General features: G+C 34.9%; 3 protein-coding genes and 1 non-coding gene across 6 annotated transcripts; 3 read left to right on the forward strand and 1 right to left on the reverse strand.

Moving 5' to 3' along the window:
* Window positions 1-388: 388 nt before the first annotated feature.
* LOC132184169 (S-adenosylmethionine carrier 1, chloroplastic/mitochondrial-like) lies at window positions 389-8,783 on the reverse strand. 2 transcript variants are annotated; one of them, XM_059597687.1, is made up of 12 exons: window positions 8,617-8,783; window positions 6,981-7,085; window positions 6,227-6,309; window positions 5,627-5,703; window positions 4,781-4,871; window positions 4,134-4,187; window positions 3,965-4,060; window positions 3,599-3,688; window positions 3,221-3,272; window positions 1,934-1,995; window positions 1,765-1,845; window positions 389-865 (listed from the first exon to the last, which is right to left on the reverse strand). In XM_059597687.1, exons 1-12 carry the CDS (start codon window positions 8,648-8,650, stop codon window positions 728-730), a joined length of 963 nt encoding a protein of 320 aa, XP_059453670.1. In that variant the 5' UTR covers window positions 8,651-8,783; the 3' UTR covers window positions 389-727. The 2 variants fall into 2 exon arrangements, with proteins under 2 accessions (XP_059453670.1, XP_059453671.1); XM_059597688.1 differs by lacking the exon at window positions 6,227-6,309.
* A 3,679-nt stretch (window positions 8,784-12,462) lies between these two features.
* LOC132183997 (zinc finger BED domain-containing protein RICESLEEPER 1-like) lies at window positions 12,463-13,461 on the forward strand. Its single transcript, XM_059597474.1, has 2 exons — window positions 12,463-12,623; window positions 12,744-13,461. The coding sequence occupies exons 1-2, from the start codon at window positions 12,463-12,465 to the stop codon at window positions 13,459-13,461; spliced, it is 879 nt and encodes a 292-aa protein (XP_059453457.1).
* Window positions 13,462-15,118: 1,657 nt separating this feature from the next.
* Window positions 15,119-19,668, forward strand: LOC132184242 (probable choline kinase 1). 2 transcript variants are annotated; one of them, XM_059597799.1, is made up of 8 exons: window positions 15,119-15,533; window positions 15,787-16,160; window positions 17,264-17,385; window positions 17,487-17,682; window positions 18,626-18,743; window positions 18,883-18,930; window positions 19,166-19,266; window positions 19,352-19,668. In XM_059597799.1, exons 2-8 carry the CDS (start codon window positions 15,810-15,812, stop codon window positions 19,445-19,447), a joined length of 1,032 nt encoding a protein of 343 aa, XP_059453782.1. In that variant the 5' UTR covers window positions 15,119-15,533; window positions 15,787-15,809; the 3' UTR covers window positions 19,448-19,668. The 2 variants fall into 2 exon arrangements, with proteins under 2 accessions (XP_059453782.1, XP_059453781.1); XM_059597798.1 differs by having other exon boundaries at window positions 15,120-15,533; window positions 15,770-16,160.
* Window positions 19,669-21,411: 1,743 nt separating this feature from the next.
* TRNAG-GCC (transfer RNA glycine (anticodon GCC)) lies at window positions 21,412-21,482 on the forward strand. Its single transcript has one exon. It is a non-coding gene; the product is annotated as a tRNA-Gly (tRNA).
* The last annotated feature ends 11 nt before the right edge of the window (window positions 21,483-21,493 follow it).

Here is a 21,493-nt window from a genome sequence, read left to right on the forward strand (position 1 = left end):
GTAAGATTAGTCAAAGATAAAAAATGTAAGATTAGTCAAAGACTTGCTTAAGATATCTGGTGTGAAAGTAAAAATTACCAGAATTTTAATTACCTTAGACTAGAGTAATAGTTGTGAAATAAAAATATTATTTCTAGCATTTATTCTTTGAGAAATATTAAAAATTATATTTTTATTTTACAACTATCTCACAACGTTGATGTGGCAGTCACAACTAATGCTTAGAATTTTTTTATAATAAGAATTGATTAAAGAGTTAGTTATGACCACATTAGTATTATATAATAATTGTGATAAAAATGTATTAATTTCTAGCATTTCTCTTCTTCCCTACACAAACGTCAAGCCACGGAAATCAACATAAAACAAGGGACGTGGGAAAACGTCAGAAAGATAACCTCTTCATTATTACTTATTGCATGAGAAAAGAGACGTATGACTGAGTTGGTATACAGTGACGCAAAACCTGCATACTTCCAAGTATGTAGAGCCACTGGTTAGCTGCAACCATAAAATTTAAGCACAGAAACCCACTTTGAGTAGGGCTATTTCTATGAAGAATTACAACATCAGTTAACAAGTTCAATGATCTAATTGGTTTCAAGTTCTGACGATGCAATTTCAATATAGAAACCCCAGAAACAGTATCTGAAGAGAGAGCTAGCTGATGATGCTTTTCCTGATTTAAGCTGATAATTTTTGAAGGAGATGAATTCAACATGGTGAGCTAAAGTTGATCCTTGAAAGAGGTTGGGTTTTGAGAAGATGGGGTATTCCTTTGGGCAAGTATTTGTTTTGTCCTTTCAAGAACACCAAAGAAAATTGAACCGCCAAGACCTATCCACAGCACTCTTGGTCCAATACCCTGCAGAAAAACACCCAAAAACAATGTCATACTTTTGCAAGATATTTTAGTCTTGTGCTATATAACTTTCACTACACGCAAAATGCCATGTTTAAATCGAGAATCACCGTACTAGAACACAAATTTCAATTTCAATGAAGTCGGGATTTTTTTTTTTTTTTTCTTAATACAAATGATTCGTACGAATACTTCTGCAACTACATGCAGTAGTTCAAATAAAATGACCATCATTTATTTGTTTCCCCAAAATGATTAGAGAATGAAAGCATTCTTGTACATGTTTCTTCATTGTACACTTCCTTTCACTAGATCAAAGTGGTGTGATGTAATTGTTTGATATTTCACAAATGTGAGAGAAAAAAGAAAAGAAAAAAAGAAGCAATAAATCTGGTGGCTTGTTTGCTGCCAGAGTACGGGGAAAAAGGGTGTTACAAAAAATCTTTGACATGTTCCAGTATTCCCAAGTTAATTACTGCAAAGTTTGGGCCAAAGCTCATTAGCAAACCATATCCAACATCCCTACATTGTATAACATTTACTCAAGCTACTCAGAAGAAGAAAGTGGCATATCCTGTTCTGTTGAGGACTCAAACACAAGATCTTCTATCTGTATTATTATTCCATTTAGATCAAGATTTCCTAATGAAGGGCATACAAAATAAAGTGAGAAAAACATTAGAATAGTAGGATGAAATTAAAGCTTATAAAGATACCATATCTCCACTATTTCCGTCATCGTTATGGATATATTAGCAACTAAGGCATATTTAGGAAAGCAGACGTATAACCTCAATGGAGTTTTCATAATTTATTTGTGCAACGAGAGAAAAAGGAAATGGATACCCCACTTTGATATCATGTTTTTGGGGTACAAAAAAGATAACAAAGATTGGACAAACCTTCAGAAGAGCACGAGTTCCTTCTTCTTTCACAATAGTCCTAACACAATCGCAAATCCCATTGTACTGGTTTGCTGACCCCTGCAACAGGTTCACAGAGAGAGTGAGAGAGAGAAACTATTTACTGATTTCCTTCAAAGAAGAAAATGAGAAAGCAGATTTTCAGTACCTGAACCATTAATCTTGTTTTGATCACATCAAGAGGAGTAGTTACAGCCCCAGTTATTGCTCCTAGAGTAAATGAGATTTTACAGGAGATTTTCATAAACGCAAAGCATTACATATAAGCATAATAAGCAAGATATATGCACTGGGACACTTATAGCAATGATATTAAATGCATTACAACTTAATTTATTTCAATATATAATGGAATAAAAAAGATATTGATCAATACCTTTTGATGAGGTCCCATGTTTATGATTGTTATATTGCTAAGCTATGGTACATCTGGTGGTGCAATTTCAAAATTCTCTCGCGCTATCAAACAAAAAGCACGCAGGTTCAAGTCTAGCGAACATCCCTTGAGTAGTTCCCTCTTGTATTATCGAATAAATTGCATAACATGAATAAGATGAGGCTGCTATACCCAAATTATTTTCTGGAAATCCCAAATTATTTCTAGTTTGATGATTTATTTTTTTAAAATATTTTTTGTTTTTGGTTACGTGTTTCTTTTAAATAGGTTTTGTGTACTTGGGTGTGCCATTTGGTTCTTAATGAAATTTGATTACTTATCAAAACATTTATTGGCAACTTGGAAAAATTTGGGAATACAAAGGTGAGTAACTTTCTTTAGGGAAACAATTTTTTGTTCAATGTTATGTTTTTTAAATGACAACAGTATATTTACTTCGAAACTAGTCATAACAGTGAAGGATGTTATATTATCAACAAACTCTAAGGACTCATTTGGTTTGCGAAATAGACTCCTGAAATTGAATAGCTATTCCATATGAAGGTATTCTTTTATTTAGTAGAGGGCCTATTCTTAGGAATAGCTATTCCCATAAGAATAACTATTCAGCAATGGCGGAATAAATGTTTTCCAAAAAAAAAAAACCAATATCGGTTTTTATTTTCTTTCAAAGTTAAAAAAATAAAAACTAAAACAATAAATCATGGAAATCAGTGGGTGGCTGCTGGCCACCCTTTGTTCTTTTTCTTTTTTTTTTTTTTTCCAATTTGAAAGAAAATAAAAAACAATATGGTTTTTTTTGGTAATTTTGATTCAATTGCAATTATAGTATATGTGTTGTCACTAAAAGGAATAGGAATAACTATTCCATTCCATCCTCCTCTATTCCCAGTAATAACTATTAATTTTCCTAACAGAATACCCATTCTAAGTACCAAACGAGGCCTATAAGTGAGCATATTCAAGCTAAACCGCAAGAACAAACAACCGGAAGAATCGCAAAGATAAACTCAAAAGTTGTTTGGGAAGTTAAGTTACCAGCAAAAGCACCAATTATTGCATTCTCAGGATCGTTCAGTTCTCTTCTTGCCTGAAGAAAAGGTAAACCTTAATCACTTTTACATATAATGTAGAAAGACTAATTAGCAGAATATTTGGAAAAGAAAATGTAAATAGAATGAAGTTGCTCAGCTTTTGTGGACCATGTTCAAACATTCTCTAGCTCTGACTTTCCATTTTTGAGGTTTTCTAATTTAGATAACTTCCTTTTCTTTTCTACTTTAGTTACATATTTTTCATTCTTCTCTGGATGACTTAATTTTCTTTATTTAGACTAATAAAATCCTTCCTCACGTCCTTCAAGTAAAGAGAATCCATCTAGGAGTGGACACAGTTTGCATTATAAGGTAAACTTACCGCTAACCTATATCCTATTCGGAGCTGCTCATAGATGCAGAACTGCATGGCATCGAATGGCAAATCCCGCAATAAGAAGGATCCATACCCCTACAATCTCAAAAAAAAAAAGGTCAGGACATATGCACAAATGAAACTCATAAACTAACAGCAAGTAGAGTTCACATATATAAAGATTTACGTTAGGTCATGACAAAAGAAACCTAGTTTGATGCTTGCCTAGTCCTGCACAGAACATCAGACCCTTATCTTATAACAAGTGACCTAAGGTATCCCCCCAAGGAGAAGTTTGCAAGCATCAACCATGTAACCTAGATTGAAGACTGGGAAGATAAATCTTAAATGAGAAAGGTGAGCATTATATACCACATAAAGGCCTTTAAAACCCTCCTTAGCAACAATGAGACGGACAGCATCAGGGGCTGAAGCAAATTGCCCGGTTTGCATCCTTTGCTTTACAACCTGAGAAGAATTCTAATGGTTAAAAACCTAGAAAGCAAGAAGGGAAGGGGTACTAAGGCGTAATATTAAGTACCTCTGTTGGCACACGGACAAGAGAAGAAGCAGCACCTCCAATTGCACCTGCAGTCTGAATGAAGTCTGAATACCTACTAAGATAACAAGCAGGCTCTATCCAGTACATTGAAAGTGAAAGTTGTTTCTATTATCTCTATTACAAGAAACGAGATCTGAAATGCGGCAAAATGGTTCTACTAATCCTAGGATAAAAAAAATGATACAGGTGAATAAGAAATCCATTTTCATTGTGATGAAGTCCATCTTTAAAGGTTTATGGAAAGGACCACATCAGGTACCCTCAGGTATATACCCAAGTAAGAACAGGATAATATATTCATCTACCATAGGACCTTGAATATTGGAATACAAAGACATCTCATCATAAACAATGCCAGTAAAAGCATGCAGTAAAGAGCCATCCGGTTATGTCTCTAGGTGTTGAACCAGAGACATGAAGCTCTTGCCTTCATTGGGGTTGGGTTTTTATGGATAACTAGGGAGGGCTACCCTTCATTATGTAGCCCATTGTACCCTTAGCTACAGGCGCAAAAATCCTGTGTTGATGCAGTTATAAAGTGTCAGGTCAATGAAGAAACTTTTGCTACGACAGTCTAGCAACATGAAGATTGTCAGTTCTCGTATATGGTCAGTTAGAATAATTACCAAGTGAGCTAATGCACTAAGGTTTTCAGGGAAGGACTTCAGCAATTTCTGCTTTGTAGGTTCGTATACGCCAACAAATATAGCAGAAGCCCTGTGGAGAATAGAGAAGTATATCAGCCATGTCTCACATAATAAGGAAACGTAAGCATTTAATGAACACTGGAAAGATAGGAAAAAATAATTAGAAAGTGTCCTCAGAAATGTTCTCAAGCATTATGTAGATTCATGAGCACTTTTTCAAGCATTCAGCTTAAAAGAATTAAAAAAATTCAGGCTCAAATGTGGCATCCCTAGCCCCTCAAATAAGAGACAAACAATGAAATGACCCACACTCTGTATTGTGGAAGACAGTTCATGAAGCAATAGAAAATTCACTAAGAATCAAGCCTGCATAAAGACAAAACAAAATCACAGCAAAAAATACTATAAAAAATTTGAGCATGAGGATATTGAAGATTGAAATATTTATTAATAGGTTTTTACTCGAACAAACAATGTATCAAAAGATTAAGCAAATGAGTGAGATGTCTTGCTATATCAAAACAAACTCTTATCATGGAGAACTGGTTTCAAAATTTTATTATACAATCAATAGTTGGGGCAATGGTCTGAGGATGAATAGGGAAAAAGGATTCTTGCACCCAATGGTAAGTAGTAAGCTAGGCTTTCCTAAGTTGTGCTTATCTTGCATAAGGCTTTACTCAGTTGAGTTAACTTGCATAGTTGTTTGTTAGGTTTGACCAAAAAGTTAGGATCTGCATTGTCATGTGAAAAACGTATAGAAGAACTAACTACTTTTATTGAAATGTTGGAGAAATGCATATATGCAAATTAAAGTTTACTCACGGTAAAACACCAGCAATGTTTCCAGCCAATCCAGAATACAGACCCTTCAAAATAATTTTTCCTCCACCATGGGCAGCCTGACCAAAGAAGCAATGGTTATAGCTACTAGCAACATTTCAAGCAAGATCAAGAAGGTTTGATGTATTATAGAAAATCAAGTATTCTATAGTTGATCATGAACATGTTGACATCAATTGTAAAACAGCCAAAACATGAAAGCAAAAGGAATAAAAAACAAGAAATGGATCCAGTGAAAGGAGTTGTACGATCTTTAATCTAATGATTCCCTTTTGAGGAATGAATTGTGACCAATAGGAAAATGCTTAATTTAACTAGCAAAGCAAGTCAAGCTGTTTGCAATAAAACCAAACTAGTTGAATAAAGAGTACAACATCATCCAAAAGTAGAAAGCAAACAACATATAGAAGCAAATGCATTTCATAGAAGTGGGATCATTCATGTAGACACAGTGAGTGGAAACAGCCTTGGCACTAATAATTTTAGCCATTATCCACCTGGTTTTTTTTTTTTCTAATTTAATTTTAGTCAACAACAAAATGCAACAGATGAACAAGAGAACAACCAGTAAAATTGACATGCCTGTAATCGAGTTTTTATGGTATCAATTGGATATAATGCTGTTTCCACAATAACACCAGCAACGCCTCCAGCTATAACACCCTCTGCAAAACCCATAATTTGCTTTCTGATTTCATTGTATACAAGACACATCTTTACAATAATAACCAATAGCCAATCTTAAATTACATGACTGGAACCCAGATCAAGGGTGATAATTTAACCTAGAATTGAAATAAGGAAATAGTTATAAATTGTTAAATGTCAAGGGTGATAATGTCAGACATGCTTATTCCGCCAAATTCTCTTCCAAGGAAAATGAGTGTTGTTATAGGGAACAAGAACATTATAGTAAGATCTAACATCAAACGACCCTTATTGCCAGAATAGCATGACCCAATTAATTTATGCACCAATCATACTCAGACTTTTGTGCAGCAAATCTCTCCTACATTTTATCATAACTTCCTCTCTCAAACTGGAATACAGAACAGAGTTGAAGTATAAAACACAATCAAAAGGAGAAAATTGTGAAGTATAAAACATAAGTTGAATAAGCTGCTTGCCATTAAGTCTACAATATAAATGGACTCTTTCTTCTAGTTAACAAAAGTGTATTCCAATATATTCTGAGAAATACAAAACAAAGGATCTTTACATTTTTTGCACATTAATGGCTACAAGAGAGAACAGTCGGTCATCAGATCACTATGAAGTTTAACAATTAAGGGTTGCATCTAACCTAGTTTCAACCATAATAAATAACATTACATACCGTAGAAAACACGTAAAAAATCAGTTTGCTTGCTCTCTCCTGCAATGACTGATGCAATCTTATCTGACTCCTTTTGGGAGCTACGCATATTGCACACCAATGCATCTGTAAAATGAAATTGTTTGTTCAAAACATGGACACATGCACACACACACACACACACACACACACACATTATACATGATGAAAAAACTAAAATAAGTTAAATACATAAAACAACTTAAATAATGTTTCATTGGCAACAATGGCATTTAAATAAATATTCTGAAAAATGCATTAATAAAATGAACTGCAAAATCTATTAAATAATTGCATGATATACAAGTCAAGTAATATTTTAGAGGAAATTACACTATATCCACTTATGGTTTGGGTCGAGTTCAAATTGCCAATTTGTGGTTTAAAAAGTTGTACTTCACTCAATTGAGGTCTGATTGTGTTTGCTTTTGGTTCATGAGTTTAATATATTGAGACTCTAACAAGGTTGTTATGTTTTATGGTTCTTTTGAAGCTACATGATCTATACCTGCGAGTTTTAACAAGTTGGCCTGAAATTTTTTTAACAGATGTAACCTCAAATAGCTTAACTGCAACTTTTTAAACCATGGTTGGCAATTAGAACTCGACCCAAATCATACCTTGGTAAAGTGTAATTAACATATAATTTTAAGCATTAATAGAAAACAACCAACTACGCTCATGGTCATATGTGCAGCACTAATTAGGTATACATTTGGAGATACTTCTGTAGATATAATCCCCTATTTTCTGATAGCTATCTCTCTCTGAACTCTGCCATTCTGATTCAGATTTTATTATCTTTTTATTTTTCTTGAGAAAATCATCCACAGAGATTGAAGCTATAAATAAGAGACTTCTGAAGATGTCTTCAGTTTGGGCAATCAGATTAAATAAGGGATGATCAACTTTGGTACTGACATATTCATTATTTTTAGCGTTAGATATCAATCTCTTGCCATGCTTGATCCAGTGTTCCAAAAAATAATTTATGAAAAGCTTGAGAGAACATTTTGGTTTAGTAAACAATTCAGAAGTCATATGTAAGAACCATTATCCAAATTTGAAGATATGATGGTCCTCTGATGATTTCGCAAAAGATGTGAGAAAATCTAAGAAACTGAGATTTTGAATACTATGATCAATTTTTATATGGTTCGCAGAATAATGAACCATAGTTGTATTAGGCTCCACCATGTACATTTTCTTTATTATTTCTCCTCGAGTCAAAGATTATGCAAATGATTGTATTCAAATTTTGGTTTCCATTCCTGCATTTTCTCATTAACCAAATAGAACATAAAACTTTAAGCACCCATTCCTTCATCAAACTAGTCTATCAAAATTCAAAACCATCATCATAATCGGCTCTTCTGTAACAACCCACTAACACTTTTAAAGCTATACTATAAAACCAAGCATAACCCGTTTGGTTTCCTCGAAAACCAAGTAAAAGAAAACAAACCAAACCTAAAAAAAACTTCTTTTGCTTTGCCAAGATTTGTTTTAGCTACCCATTAGATCATGTAAGTTAAAAACGTTCAAAAAAATGAGGGGAAGTGTAGAAAAACAAAAACAACAACAACAACAAAAACTAAACATAGAAAGTGAAATGTACCAGCTGAGTCTTTCTGAGAACTTTTCGCATGCATTTCCAGTGTACGAGGATTTATCAAGGTCCAATATTGAGCTGCTAAACTTAAATCTCAGTGATTATAACGAAATCGACGAGAAAGTGGGTTTTACCTTCACCGATTCCGAACCAACAAAAGAGAGAAATTTTAACAGGACAAAGATGGCTCATATCACACGTGTCCGGTTGTTTGGGTCTTAGCTTACTCAGTAGTTCTTTTTTTTTTTTTTTTTTTTTTTTTTTTTCAATTAAGAAAAAAGGGGTTACAAAAAATTGAACAGCCACACATAGGTGAACACCCTAACAACAAAACTCAAATAAAAAATGCAGTACAAAGACATATACAAAACCAGACAATCAACAATGGTTTCATTTATGATCCAAGATGAGGGTGTTAGTGACCGAACTCGAGATCGGTTCGTATAAACTTGACTCAATTATTAAATTAGGTGCTTCGTGAACACAAATTTTAGCTCAAATATTAAACGAAGCAAGCTCGGCTCGGTTAGGCTCGTGAGCGCATTCGTATAAGGTTCGACTCACTTATTTTTTTATTAAGTAACTAACAATATATAGCCAATATTACTTAATAATAACAAATATTCTATATAACTTATTTTAATATATATATATATATATAAACATCATTATTTTCTCTCTCTCTCTCCCCGTCTTTCCATCTCTGATTCTTGCTCGTCTTCTTCACCCAAACAAAAACAAGCTTTCTCCACTTAGTTGCCATCAGATAGAGAGAGAGAGAGTAATCATTAAAAAGACTTAGATTCAATTAGAACAAACCCAAATGAAAAGAAGAAAATCAAGCAAAAACTATTGAGAGAGATTGAGAAAGGCAAAAACTATTGAAAAATCAAATAGACCCAAACACTTTGGATCACTGCTTGTCTGGTGAGTGAGAGAGAGAGTGGGAAATGAGAGTTGGGATGAAATATGCGCTGTGACTGGTGAGGAAGATTGAGAGAGAGACATTTATACATTTTTTTTTTAGGGGACGTTGTCCCATTGTAGTTTGAATACAACTGTTAACTTGTCTCACATTGCTAATAAAACACAAATCCTCAAGTTTGCTTATCTATAAAAAGATGCATATCATCTCTCTTTGAAACCAAGTGTCTTGCTGTATTGATTTAGGCTCCATACTTGGCTAGCCATGCTAAGTAAATGTTCATATGCAAGCTGGCTTCTTGAGCCATTTAAGAGTACTTGAAGTTTAAATTTATACATAAAAAAATAAATAAATATAAGAGTTAGTTCATGAGATGGCTCAGCTCGACTTATTATGAACTCGAGCTCAATTTTTTGGTTCATTCTTAAGCTCGGTTCAAGTAAAATTTAAACGAGATGAGCCCGAACAAGTGAAGCTCGCTTAGACTCGGCTCGTTTACACCCTTATAGGAACCATAAACAAGTTGGGCTTTTTTCAAGGGCCGCATAAGGCGGTGACAAATAGCAAAAGAATTCGGTAAAAAGTCACATGCGGTAAAAGCAATAACCGCCTTTAAGTGATTGTTGCTAGGGGTGTCAAAAATAACCGGGAAACCGGAACCGGGACCGGAAAACTGGGAACCGGAAACCCGGGACCTGGTTCCGATTCCGGTTGCAAAAAATAAAAATAAAAATCGGGACCTCAGTTTCTGTCTCGGTTTTTGGCACCCGGTCAAAACCGGGAAAATCAGAACCGGGTATTATTTTATTAAATAATATTTATATATTATTATATTATTTATATATATTTTTTTTAATTCTTTTACTCTTAGTATCTTACGCAATACGCAGTGTTTAGGAGTTAGCACCTTAGGTTTTGATTCTTTTGAAGGTTTTCGGTGTTTTAATATATATATATTTTAATTCTTTTACTCTTAGTATCTTACGCAATACGCAGCGTTTAGGAGTTAGCACCTTAGGTTTTGATTCTTTTGAAGGTTTTCGGTGTTTTCCCCCGTAAGTGACAAGTCCCAGGCTCTAGCCCGCAGCCCCTTTGAGTTTTCTGATTCACGCCGCCGCCCGCCAGGCTCCAGCCCCGCCTCTTCAACTCTTCCCCTAGTTTTCCCCTGTAAGTCCCAGGCTCTAGTCCTCTTCTTCTCCGTTTCTCTTTCAGATTTTCAGATTTTATCACACCCATTCGGCCTCTCTCTTTCAGTCTTTCTCCATTTCTCGCTTTGCCTCCCTTTCTCGCTTCATCTCCATCTCTCGCTCCGTCAGACGTCAGCCGAGCAATGAGCATTAGCAGTCAGGTCTGGACTTTTTATTTATGGGTTTCTTTGATATTGTCTTTGATATTTTCTCTATTGATCTATGGAAATTTTTTTGTTTTGCTTGGTTTAGTGGATACAATTTAATCTACTCTACTTTTTAATTTTAGTGTTCATTACTTCATTTACATCATTACATGCATGTTGGCTTGTTTAATTTGGGCTTGTACATTCCCCGCTTTTCAATCCGTCTGGTGATTGTGAAGCAAAAAATTCCATTTGCGCCACATTAAAAAAAAAAAAAAACTCCTCTGTACCACGCCTTACTCCCATTCGGATAGTATAACATAAATAGAAATATGGCTTGGAAGCTGTTAGGTTTATTTGAATGCCACTAATATTGGTATTGAATGCCTCTGACATTGGTATCTAAACAATATTTGATGGAATTCTGATGTTGGGTTTATTGGGTTGATTGTAGTATTTATTGTTGGTAGTTTATATTTATTGTTGTAATATTTATATATATTGTTCAATTTAGTGTATAACATCTAAACACTTTTAATAGATAGAGGAGACAAATAGTCCTAGTATGCAATTGGAATGTGACAATTCTGGAACCAATCCAACTTCATCTACAAATACCTTGAAATCACAAACGGGCCTATCCAGAAAACCATCGGTGAATCAGTCTATTGTATGGGATCACTTCAAAAAAATAGAACCAATTGATAAGAACAACCCTAAGGCAATGTGCAATTATTGCAATAAAGTGTTAGGGTGTCACTGGAAAAATGGTACTTCAAGCATGATGAGCCACTTTACCACTAGATGTTCGACCTCTCCACTTAGAAAATCGAATATACCCAAATGTCAAACTTTGTTACAAATGCCACTTAAGAATACAATAGAAGGCAATCAAGGAGTATGATTTGTGAAGTATGATCCGATTTATTTAAGAAATTTGATTGTGCGGTATTTCATCAAAGAGGAGTTGCCTTTTAGGTATGTGGAGAGTGATGGGTTTAAAGAATTGATGAATGGAATTGAACAAAGGTTCATTGTACCAAGTCGTAATACTCTACAAAAAGATTGCATGAAACTATATGAGGAAGAAAAACTTAAGTTGAAAAATGTTTTGAGCGGTAAAAGGGTTTGCATAACTACTGATACATGGACATCTCTTCAAAATTTGAACTACATGGTTATTACTGCTACCTTCATAGATTTTGATTGGATAATGCATAAGAAAATAATCAAATTTGGCATGATTTATAGTCATATAGGTGATGATCTTGGAAAATTGGTGGAGAGTACAATGATGGAGTGGGGGATTAGTACTTTGTTCACAATTACTGTTGATAATGCTACAAACAATGATGCGTTGCTCAAGTTTATGATAAGGAGGTTGAAGAACTAGGCTCATTCTATTTTGGGATATGACTTTCTTCACGTGCGGTGTGCCGCTCATATTTTAAATCTTGTTGTAACTGAAGGGTTGAAAGAATTGGGTGCTTGTGTTTCTACTATAAGGAATGCAGTGAAATTTGTAAGGTCCTCACCGGCGAGAATGACAAAGTTTAAATCATGTATAGAGTTATAAAAGATTATATGTACGAAGATGGTATGTCTAGATGTTCAAATAAGATGGAATTCTACGTACTTAATGTTGAGATCCGCTGAGAAATATGAAAAAGCTTTTGCCCTACTTGAGGAGGATGAGGATAAGTATTTTGTTGCTCCTAGCTCTATTGAGTGGAAAACTGCTAGGCTATTTGTGAGGTTTTTGAAATCTTTTTATGATGCCACATTGAAATTCTTTAGTTCAAAAAATGTCACCTCCAACTCATATTTTATTCAACTTTGTATTATTCAAAATACTTTGAATGATGGTATTTGTAGTGATAATCCTATCCTTAGTTCAGTGAGTTTTGATATGAAAATAAAGTATGATAAGTATTGGGAGACTGCAGAGATGATTAACTTATTGTTGTATGTGGCATTTGTTCTTGACCCACGTTACAAGATGAAGGGGTTAGTATTTTGGTTGAAAAGATGCAATGATGCTGATTGGGCGAAATTTATCTATGACAGTGTGGACGCCCTTTTGAACCGTTTGTGGGATCAATACAATTTGTTTCATGGGGAGGATGGGTTATCTAACTCTGATGTAGGTATGCAAAGTTCAATTCCTACTTTTTCAAATGTTGATGATGAAGACTTGGAGGATCAAGCTGTGCAATATTTGAAGGTGTTCTCCCAACACCAAGAAGAGACCGACTCGGAGTGTAAGTCGGAGGTGGAACGATATTTGTCTGATCGGTGTGAAGCAGCAACCCAAGATTTTAATATCTTACTTTGGTGGAAGGTTAATGCACCCAAATATCCTATTATCGCAGAGGTAACCCGTGATGCATTAGCTATTCTTATTTTCACTGTTGCATCTGAATCTGCCTTCAGCATTGGAGGACGTATATTAGATTCATTTAGGAGTTCATTATCTCCACTTACAGTTGAGGCCTTGATTTGCACACAAGACTGGTTAAAGGGCTGCCCAAATAACATTGAGGAGCTGCAAAAGTTTATGGGAATGGAAAGCTATGATGAGCCTGGTAACTAAATGATTATAAATTCATTACTTTTTATTATTTACTTTGTTTTCATAGTTTCACATTTTATATATTATGATATTAAAATGTCATGATTTTAATATTAACCATTCTTAACTTTGTTTGTTGTTTTATTCACAGAATATAGCTAGAAGATTTCTAAAGCTCGTGTGACATGCTGGATGATTTGATGATTTTTGAAGCTTGCGTAATATTGTCTTTGTAATATGTTTGTGAACTATTTTTATTGTGAGTATATTTCTTTTGATTGGTAGATTATTTAAATACTTGTTTTATTTTTTATTTTTTTGGGTTTTGAATTGTTGTAGTAAGGGGTATTTATTTCTTGTGCATGTTGATTTGTTTACATACTTGTTTTTACTTTTTATTGTTTTAATGTTTTCTTTATGTATCTAATTTAAAATTATTTTTAGGGTATTTTAAAAAATTTGAATTTTTATTTCTAAGGCTCATATAGGCAAAAACATTGATTCTTTAGGATTTTTATGCTTTTTAGGTTTATTTTTTAATTATTTGAAACAATCACAATAAAACCTCTTTAATTTAGACAAAAAGATTAATAGTTTTTTTTTTTAAATGAGCTAATTTATGAAAAAAATAATAGGCTTATTTTAGGCCCAATACCTAAAATAAGCCTTAAACACTAATTATTTTCAAAAACAGGGTATTGGACAGGGTAAAACCGGAACCGGCCGGGAACCGGGTCCCCGGTTAACCGGGGTCCCGGTTCTGGTTCTAGTTTTGGCCAAAAACTGGGAAACCAGACCGAGTTGACACTCCTAATTGTTGCAGATAAGGTACTGCAGATAATTGGTTATTTGGGTCTTTGCTTACTCAGTTGTGGACAGTAGACCTATAATTCCACCTTTAAAATTGTTTAATTTTACAAATATAGCAGCACAAATGACCAAGGGACCACACTACACAACGTAGATGAGATGCTCTCGCAAGTACACTCATTCCAGCCATTTTTTGTCTAATTCAAGTTTTCTATTAATCATCATCCTTTAATTTATAGCCATTGACTTAAGCATTAGAGGAGCCTTATCGGCACTCCGATAAGCTTCCTTGCTCAACTACTTATGTTACAGGTACTCTCAATCAGAGTCTCGACGTCCAGTCAACTGAATCAACCACCCCAAAACAAACATTTTACTTGGTGAATGGCAAAGTCAGGATAGATTCCAAAGGGATAAAAAGTATAGGCGAGTCTTAGAAATTCCAAAAAGAAGAAAAGATATTTAAGCAAAATCTTCTTGGGGGCTAGCCGGATAGGGGGATTTTTAAAACTCAAGGGGGTCCCTTGAGAGAGGTGTTATAACTTCCACGTTGAATTAAATTAATTAATATTTATCAGCACAAGTATCTTCCTCTTTGTCAATAAACAATATTCACACGCAGACAGCACCACACGCATTTTCAACGTTGAAATCTATGAATAATAATAATATCCCACGCGTTTCGTCACGTTGTGGGAAGAAGTCCCAACGCTTTTTCCTCCTTCAAACGGCGTTTAGTTCTTTTCACACTGTGGGGGGCTAGCTGTACGAAGCAACGGTTGTATTAACTTAAATTAGTTAAAGACTTAACCCACTTGGTCGCTTGCCCCTTGGTTCAACGTAAAGACTTTTCTTACAAAAAAAACTTAAAGACTTTAACTTCGTTGCGAACCGGTCAGTTTCAGTTCGGTAGTAATCTGAGCTGGGCCAGAATCTTCGTCAAGATTCAACTCCTGCTGGGTTTTCTAAACGTGGCAACTTCCTATTTGTTGCATCTGGGGTCTTTGATTCCGATGCGTGGCAATATAATCCGAGGGAGCCAGATATTAATATTGCCATCTGATTCTTCTAGCAATTAGCAAACAAGGAAAAGGAAATTCTTGGTCACATTCACACAATCATATCCCATAATTTTATTATCTCTGATTCTGAAGTGCTAATTATTCTATTGAATAGCATAAACTTGTTCATTTCCGAGTTTAAAATATAAGCTCGCAACAAGTCTAGCCTCGCTCTTGCAACTCTTTGTTCCTTGAGGAAAGTCTTTCATTTGCGCATATCGGGTGAGTTTCAATGCCATTACTCCGGTTCTATGCGATTGTTTTTCCAGTTCTATCCAAGTTTTCTTGCTTACAAAAGAAAAAAAAAAAGAAGTTTTCTTGAAGTGGGTTCTTTCAATTTCCTTATGTTATTATAATATTGTTTTGAACTTTCTCTGTAATCGGTTCGGTTGATTTGACTTTCTGGGTAGATTAAATTTTATACTAACAATGTTTTGGTTTCTCTGTTTATGTCGCAGGTTGAAATCTGTTACAGTTCCTTCATAGTATTGAAGCACCATGGTCATAATGACAAATGGGTTTGTCAAAGGTTGTCTTCCTGAGGAACTAAAGAGAGTGCTTCGATCAGTGGCTGCCAGCTGGGGCGACGTGATCGATGATATGGGTGCCTTGTGTGTCATCCGATTAAGCGGCGCAATGACTAATGAGGTTTACCAGATAAACTGGCCGACAAAGAACGGCGAGATCGTCAGAAAAGTCTTGGTTCGGATTTATGGTGAAGGCGTGGAAGTTTTCTTTAACAGAGACGATGAGATTAGGACGTTTGAGTGCGTGTCAAAGCACGGGCAGGGACCGCGCCTTCTCGGGCGGTTCCCAGATGGGCGGGTCGAGGAGTTCATTCATGCTAGAGTATGTGAATTTGTGAATTATGATTATTATGTTATTTCTGAATTTTTGTGTTTTTATTTTGGCTATAAAATTCAAAGTGGTGAAAGCATGAATTGGAATTTAGATTTGATTAGAGTGGATGTGCTTTAATGATTATATTCTTTTCTTGACTTCATTATGCCTGCTTTAATCATGACAGCTTCTCTCTTTTTGCCTTTTTGTTTTGTTTCTTTTTCTTTTCGGCTATTTTGATGGGTAATTACAATTTACGGCAATTGAATTAAAATGATAATTTTATTAAGGCATCTTTGAATAGAATCAGTGGGGAAAAATAAGGAAGAAATACTTCAGCACTCAGGCCTGAGAAATTTTAGCCATCCTTTAAGATTGTTAAGTGATGGGTTTTATTAAACCATTCTTTTTATTTGTTTATTCCACACACACACATACATATTCTCTTTCCTTCCTCTAGATACATATTAAGATAAGAAAAGTCCAATCAATCAAGAACCATATAAGATATTTCTTGTGCAGTATGGCTACAAAAGATCTAGGCAAACTAATGAGGAAGTTAATTTAAGATGGTTCTTGAGGTTGAGTAAAAGAATGTGAATCTAACTTGCAGCCATAAATATCTTATCATAGAAAAAATTAATCTACAAGCTTGTTCCTTGGGCCAAAATTTACCCAATAACAGTGAAGCAAGTGCATTAAGTATAGATCTTGTACTGCTGTTTTCTCTGTTTATCCATCTTATACTAACTCAGTATGATCAATTGTTGGATAGAAGAGTTTTTTTTTAATGATAATTTCTGCTCTTCCACACTCCATTTATTGGTTAGGGTATTCCATTTATTGTAGTAATTGTAACTTGACAAATTTTGAAATGGAACAAGAAGTATTGAATTCGAGAAGCCGTCTTTGGTTCAAGTCAAATTCACCTGCCTTTTTTTTTTTTTGGGTCCTTCTTTTTAAATTTCTTCAATTTAACTCAGAGTTTGCATCTTTGGATAGAATAAATGACATTAGATTACTTTAGGGCAGCGCTTTACCTCACCCATTATCTATCCTTGCAGAAGGTTGTTTTGGATAACATTTTTTTTCTTATTTTTGGTGATCTTCAGACATTATCAGCTGCTGACCTCCGAAATCCTGAAATTTCTGCCCTCATAGCAGCTAAGATGAGAGAGTTCCACACTCTTGATATGCCCGGTCCAAAGAATGTATTCCTATGGGACAGAATGAGGTATAGATATATATTATCAAAAGTTAAAGAATATGTGAAACAAGTTAAAAATCCCCTCTCAAATATGAAGATATCTAATGCCCTATTTGTTCCTTCCTCAGAAACTGGCTTCGCGAGGCCAAAAGTTTGTGTTCTTCCCAAGACACAAAGGAATTTAGCTTGGATACTCTAGGGGAGGAAATTAGTATGCTGCAGAAAGAGTTGTCGCATGATCATCTAGATGTTGGATTTTGTCACAATGACCTGCAATATGGTAACATAATGATGGATGAAGAGACAAGATCAATCACTATCATTGTAAGTTTGTTCCTGTATAGGATTTATTCTTCTACCTTGTACTCTATAGATTAGAGAACTACAGTTAACCCCTCAGACAGGTGAAGCTTTTAAAATCCTTAATGTTGTTCTTAAATCTTGAACAACATCTGTCTTTTTGCTATTGCTAGTCAAAAGAAATGGAGAAGCATGGGTTCAAGCACCTTTGGACTATTGGCCTTCTGATTCTATGTGTAACTTACTAGCCATAAAAGGTGTTTAACACTAAGCACAGTGCAATAATATTATAAACTGCAATTTTACTCATCTAAAAAGACCACTTTATAGATTGTAATTTTGGTGCAAGAAGGATTCTTAGTCCCCTCCAAAAAAATACCTACTTTCCAAATTTATTCCAAAACATACATTAAGAACTCATTCAAAAATACATACTTTCCAAATTTATTCCAAAACATACATTAAGAACTCATTCAATCTGATCTGCACAGCTTCAAATTTCTTTTTTATACAAAAACTGCAAATGATGTTTGTATAATATTTTTTTCCTTTTTGATGAGTAACGGATGATGTTGTGTGGTATTTGTACTTGTTGGTAAGTATCGAATGATGTTTGTATATTGACATTGAATCTTTAAATAATAGCAATGCCTTTTTTTTAGGTATGAATGAATTCATCCTCTTCCATCCTGGATTATGAGAACAGGATAGTATTTAAACTTGGCCTAGAGTTAATTCATTTTCAATGCCTTAAAAATGAATTTTCTTGACTGCAAGCAAAATTCTCCACATCTCTAGCCTGGCAATTGACTCATGATTTTGTGCATTCATGTTTCTAGCAATGCAGTGCAAGCTTTCTTGCCTTTTCTGGGTTATCAAAAAAAAGTCGCATTTACGAGACTAAATGTATGACCCCGTCATAACGAGTGCATTTGTATCCCTGATGTTATTTTGTTCATTTTCACAGGATTACGAGTATTCAAGTTACAACCCCATTGCTTATGACCTTGCAAATCATTTCTGTGAAATGGCAGCAAATTACCATTCTGAGACACCTCATGTTTTAGACTATAGTAAATATCCAGGTAAATGTTGATACTTCTGTCGTTCTGTGTATTTCACTGCATCCAAAATTACCTTTTCCTTACTTCAATATGTAAGATATGAATAAGGTGCACAATTGGTACTAAGTTGTTTGTTTTACTTCATTGCATTTGGTATCAGATCTGGAGGAGCGCCAAAGATTCGTCCGCATATATTTGACTTCAACAGGTTAGCCCATTAGTTTCCTATTTGGACCAATGACTTCTATGAACAAAAAGGATCTGGAATTGTGCTTTGGTTTGGGATGAGTTCCACCCAATTATATTCTGAAAACCTATTAGAAACCATTGTATAGCTAGATAATCCAGTGGCCCTTTTTCCAAATAAAATGTTTATCTGCTGAAAATTAATAGTGATTCTCATTTTTCTTATACTTAAAAACATCTGCATCATTGGTGTACAGGCGATGTACCCACTGAGGAACAAGTGGAGAAGGTAGTCCAGGATGTGGAGAAATACACTCTTGCAAACCATCTCTTTTGGGGCATATGGGGAATTATTTCAGTAAGCATTCCCACATCTCGTTTCAATCTTAATTATAAGCATGAGAGAGTGAAATGGCAAGATAAACCTTGTGCTTTGTCTGCAGGATTATGTGAACAAGATTGATTTCGACTACAAGGAATATGCAAGGCAGAGATTTCATCAGTACCGGCTGAGGAAACTGGCACTATTGGATTCTTGATTTTGAATGTTTCTGTAGCATATGCCACAATGAAGTGCTTGGCAATCTTTTACTGATGAACTCATCTAAATATTTTGTGTTTATCTGTATTTAGTTTTGTAACAGTCTAAACGTGTAATAACGAGCATAAGCCGCTGAGAAGGTGGTGTTTTGGATCCATTTGTAACATTATATTAACTTGGTATAAAAGAGTGCTTGTATGTACCCTTTTCAATTTCCCATTTTGCCTCTCCCTATTCTTACCCAACCGTTTTTCATTGAGAGGGAAAATAAGGACTTCAAGCAAACCATCTTTGAAATTTGTAAAATGTTGAGTTTGAGAGGATATTTCAAACTGATAAGCAACAAAGGGGCACACCATTTTTCATTGAGATGGTTTGTTGCTGTGAGCAACTGTAATTCCTGGGAGAAAGTAACGATTTATGGAATTATAAATTTAAGAGGAAGAGGGTAAAATGTGGACTTGCAAGTTAAGTATGGATAAGCTTGCAGGCTTTGGGGTGGCTAGGAACGAAATCTAAGTTTTAGAACTTAAGAGTTTTGGGAGACTAGAATGTCTCGTTCTCGTTCAAACGAGACATGATGCCACTTGTTGATTAGTAGTGAGCGCGGGAAAACAAACAGTCGCGGCGTGTTCAAAATTTCAAATAGAGAAAAATATCGGTCAAACAACAAAGCATCTCCAAGTGTCAAGCTTGGATTGAATCATTGATGATATCTAGGTGTCAAGGTTGGATCAAATCATCAATGAAGATGGACTGCCATAAATTTGTCATGTGCAAAAAAGATTGATTGGACACTCGTTTTAATGCCAGGTGACAGGTCCCGTTCAAACAAAACAGTATTTTCCGATGTCAACTTTTACATAGAATGACGTGACACTAACTTGACGTGAATTTAATGCGTATGACCCAATGTCGTTCGAATAGAAGCATATCCCAAACTATACCGTGGTAGTTTTCAATGACATCTATGTCTAGTATTACGTTTTATGCATGAGATTAGGAAGGCTAATTATATGCACATTTTCAATGTTTAAAGCTAAAGCAAGGTCTCTCTCTATAGCTAAGGAAAAATGACAGCATTGGTGTTTTATCTTAAAATAATTTTATTGCATTTCCTTTGTATTTATGAAAGTCATAACATGTGTTAAAGGAAGTTCTAACTAAACTTTCGAAAAATAGCATTGATGCCAAAGGCTTTTAGTAAAAAGAGAGGATTTTTTCAAATAAGGGTTGATTAGAAAAGTCGTGGACTCATAGTTCCACATGTAAATGTTTATTTTACAGCTATAGTTGATCATAAGACAAGCAAGTCGGACATCGAGACATGTGTGTATAATATGACTGGTCGAATCATAGGGTCAAACTCTTGGGAGTCCCATGCTGGGGACTTGGTCTTTATAAATCTTGTTATGTGGGCCTGCGTGCCATTTTGCTATTGTATAATTTTGTATTAGTTATGAATATGAACAATAATGTAATTAAGTTATGTGAATGAAGTTACCGCTACTGACTCTTCACCGAGTTCTTTTGCAATTTATCATTGCCTTGTGCGGCTCCGAAAAATGTCCGACGTGTTTATGATTCTTCTGGGACCATGGGCAACACTATTGCCTGCTGTTGGGTCCTTTTGAACCTAATCCAGAATTTGTTCCTGTTTTTGTACTGCGTTTACCATTTGAGCTTTGTTGTCGGAGTACTCATCCCTTTTATAGTCTTTTAATCATGTAACCCGCTTTCCCTTATTTGATTAAAAAAAAAAAAGTTATGTTATTTTTTAGTGTTTTACTAATTTTTGAAGTATGTGAAATTGTGGATAATCACAACAATCTTAGCTTCCATAGCTAAAGAAATTCTTAAAAATCATTGGCTGAAGTATGATGGTACATGCCAAATCCTCAAAGTTCTCAAATTTTATCTATCATTTATCTAAAACTTATATTTGCTGAAAATTAACATTAAGCACCAGTGGTCTAGTGGTAGAATAGTACCCTGCCACGGTACAGACCCGGGTTCGATTCCCGGCTGGTGCATTTTATGATTT

Source organism: Corylus avellana, chromosome ca6 (genome assembly GCF_901000735.1).
Source record: "Corylus avellana chromosome ca6, CavTom2PMs-1.0".
Classification (NCBI taxonomy): Eukaryota; Viridiplantae; Streptophyta; class Magnoliopsida; order Fagales; family Betulaceae; genus Corylus; species Corylus avellana.

Bases quoted from the DNA above. Each gene is read 5' to 3' on its own strand.
- LOC132183997 (XM_059597474.1), top strand. From the start codon at position 12,463: ATGGTATGTCTAGATGTTCAAATAAGATGGAATTCTACGTACTTAATG. The intron at 12,624-12,743 runs GTTTTTGAAATC...TGGTATTTGTAG, and splicing joins ACTGCTAGGCTATTTGTGAG to TGATAATCCTATCCTTAGTT.
- LOC132184242 (XM_059597799.1), top strand. From the start codon at position 15,810: ATGGTCATAATGACAAATGGGTTTGTCAAAGGTTGTCTTCCTGAGGAA. The intron at 16,161-17,263 runs GTATGTGAATTT...GGTGATCTTCAG, and splicing joins AGGAGTTCATTCATGCTAGA to ACATTATCAGCTGCTGACCT. The intron at 19,267-19,351 runs GTAAGCATTCCC...CTTTGTCTGCAG, and splicing joins GCATATGGGGAATTATTTCA to GATTATGTGAACAAGATTGA.
- LOC132184169 (XM_059597687.1), bottom strand. From the start codon at position 8,650: ATGCATGCGAAAAGTTCTCAGAAAGACTCAGCTG. The intron at 4,188-4,780 runs GTAATTATTCTA...GACTTCATTCAG, and splicing joins TTAGTGCATTAGCTCACTTG to ACTGCAGGTGCAATTGGAGG. The intron at 3,273-3,598 runs GTAAGTTTACCT...CCTTTTCTTCAG, and splicing joins GAATAGGATATAGGTTAGCG to GCAAGAAGAGAACTGAACGA.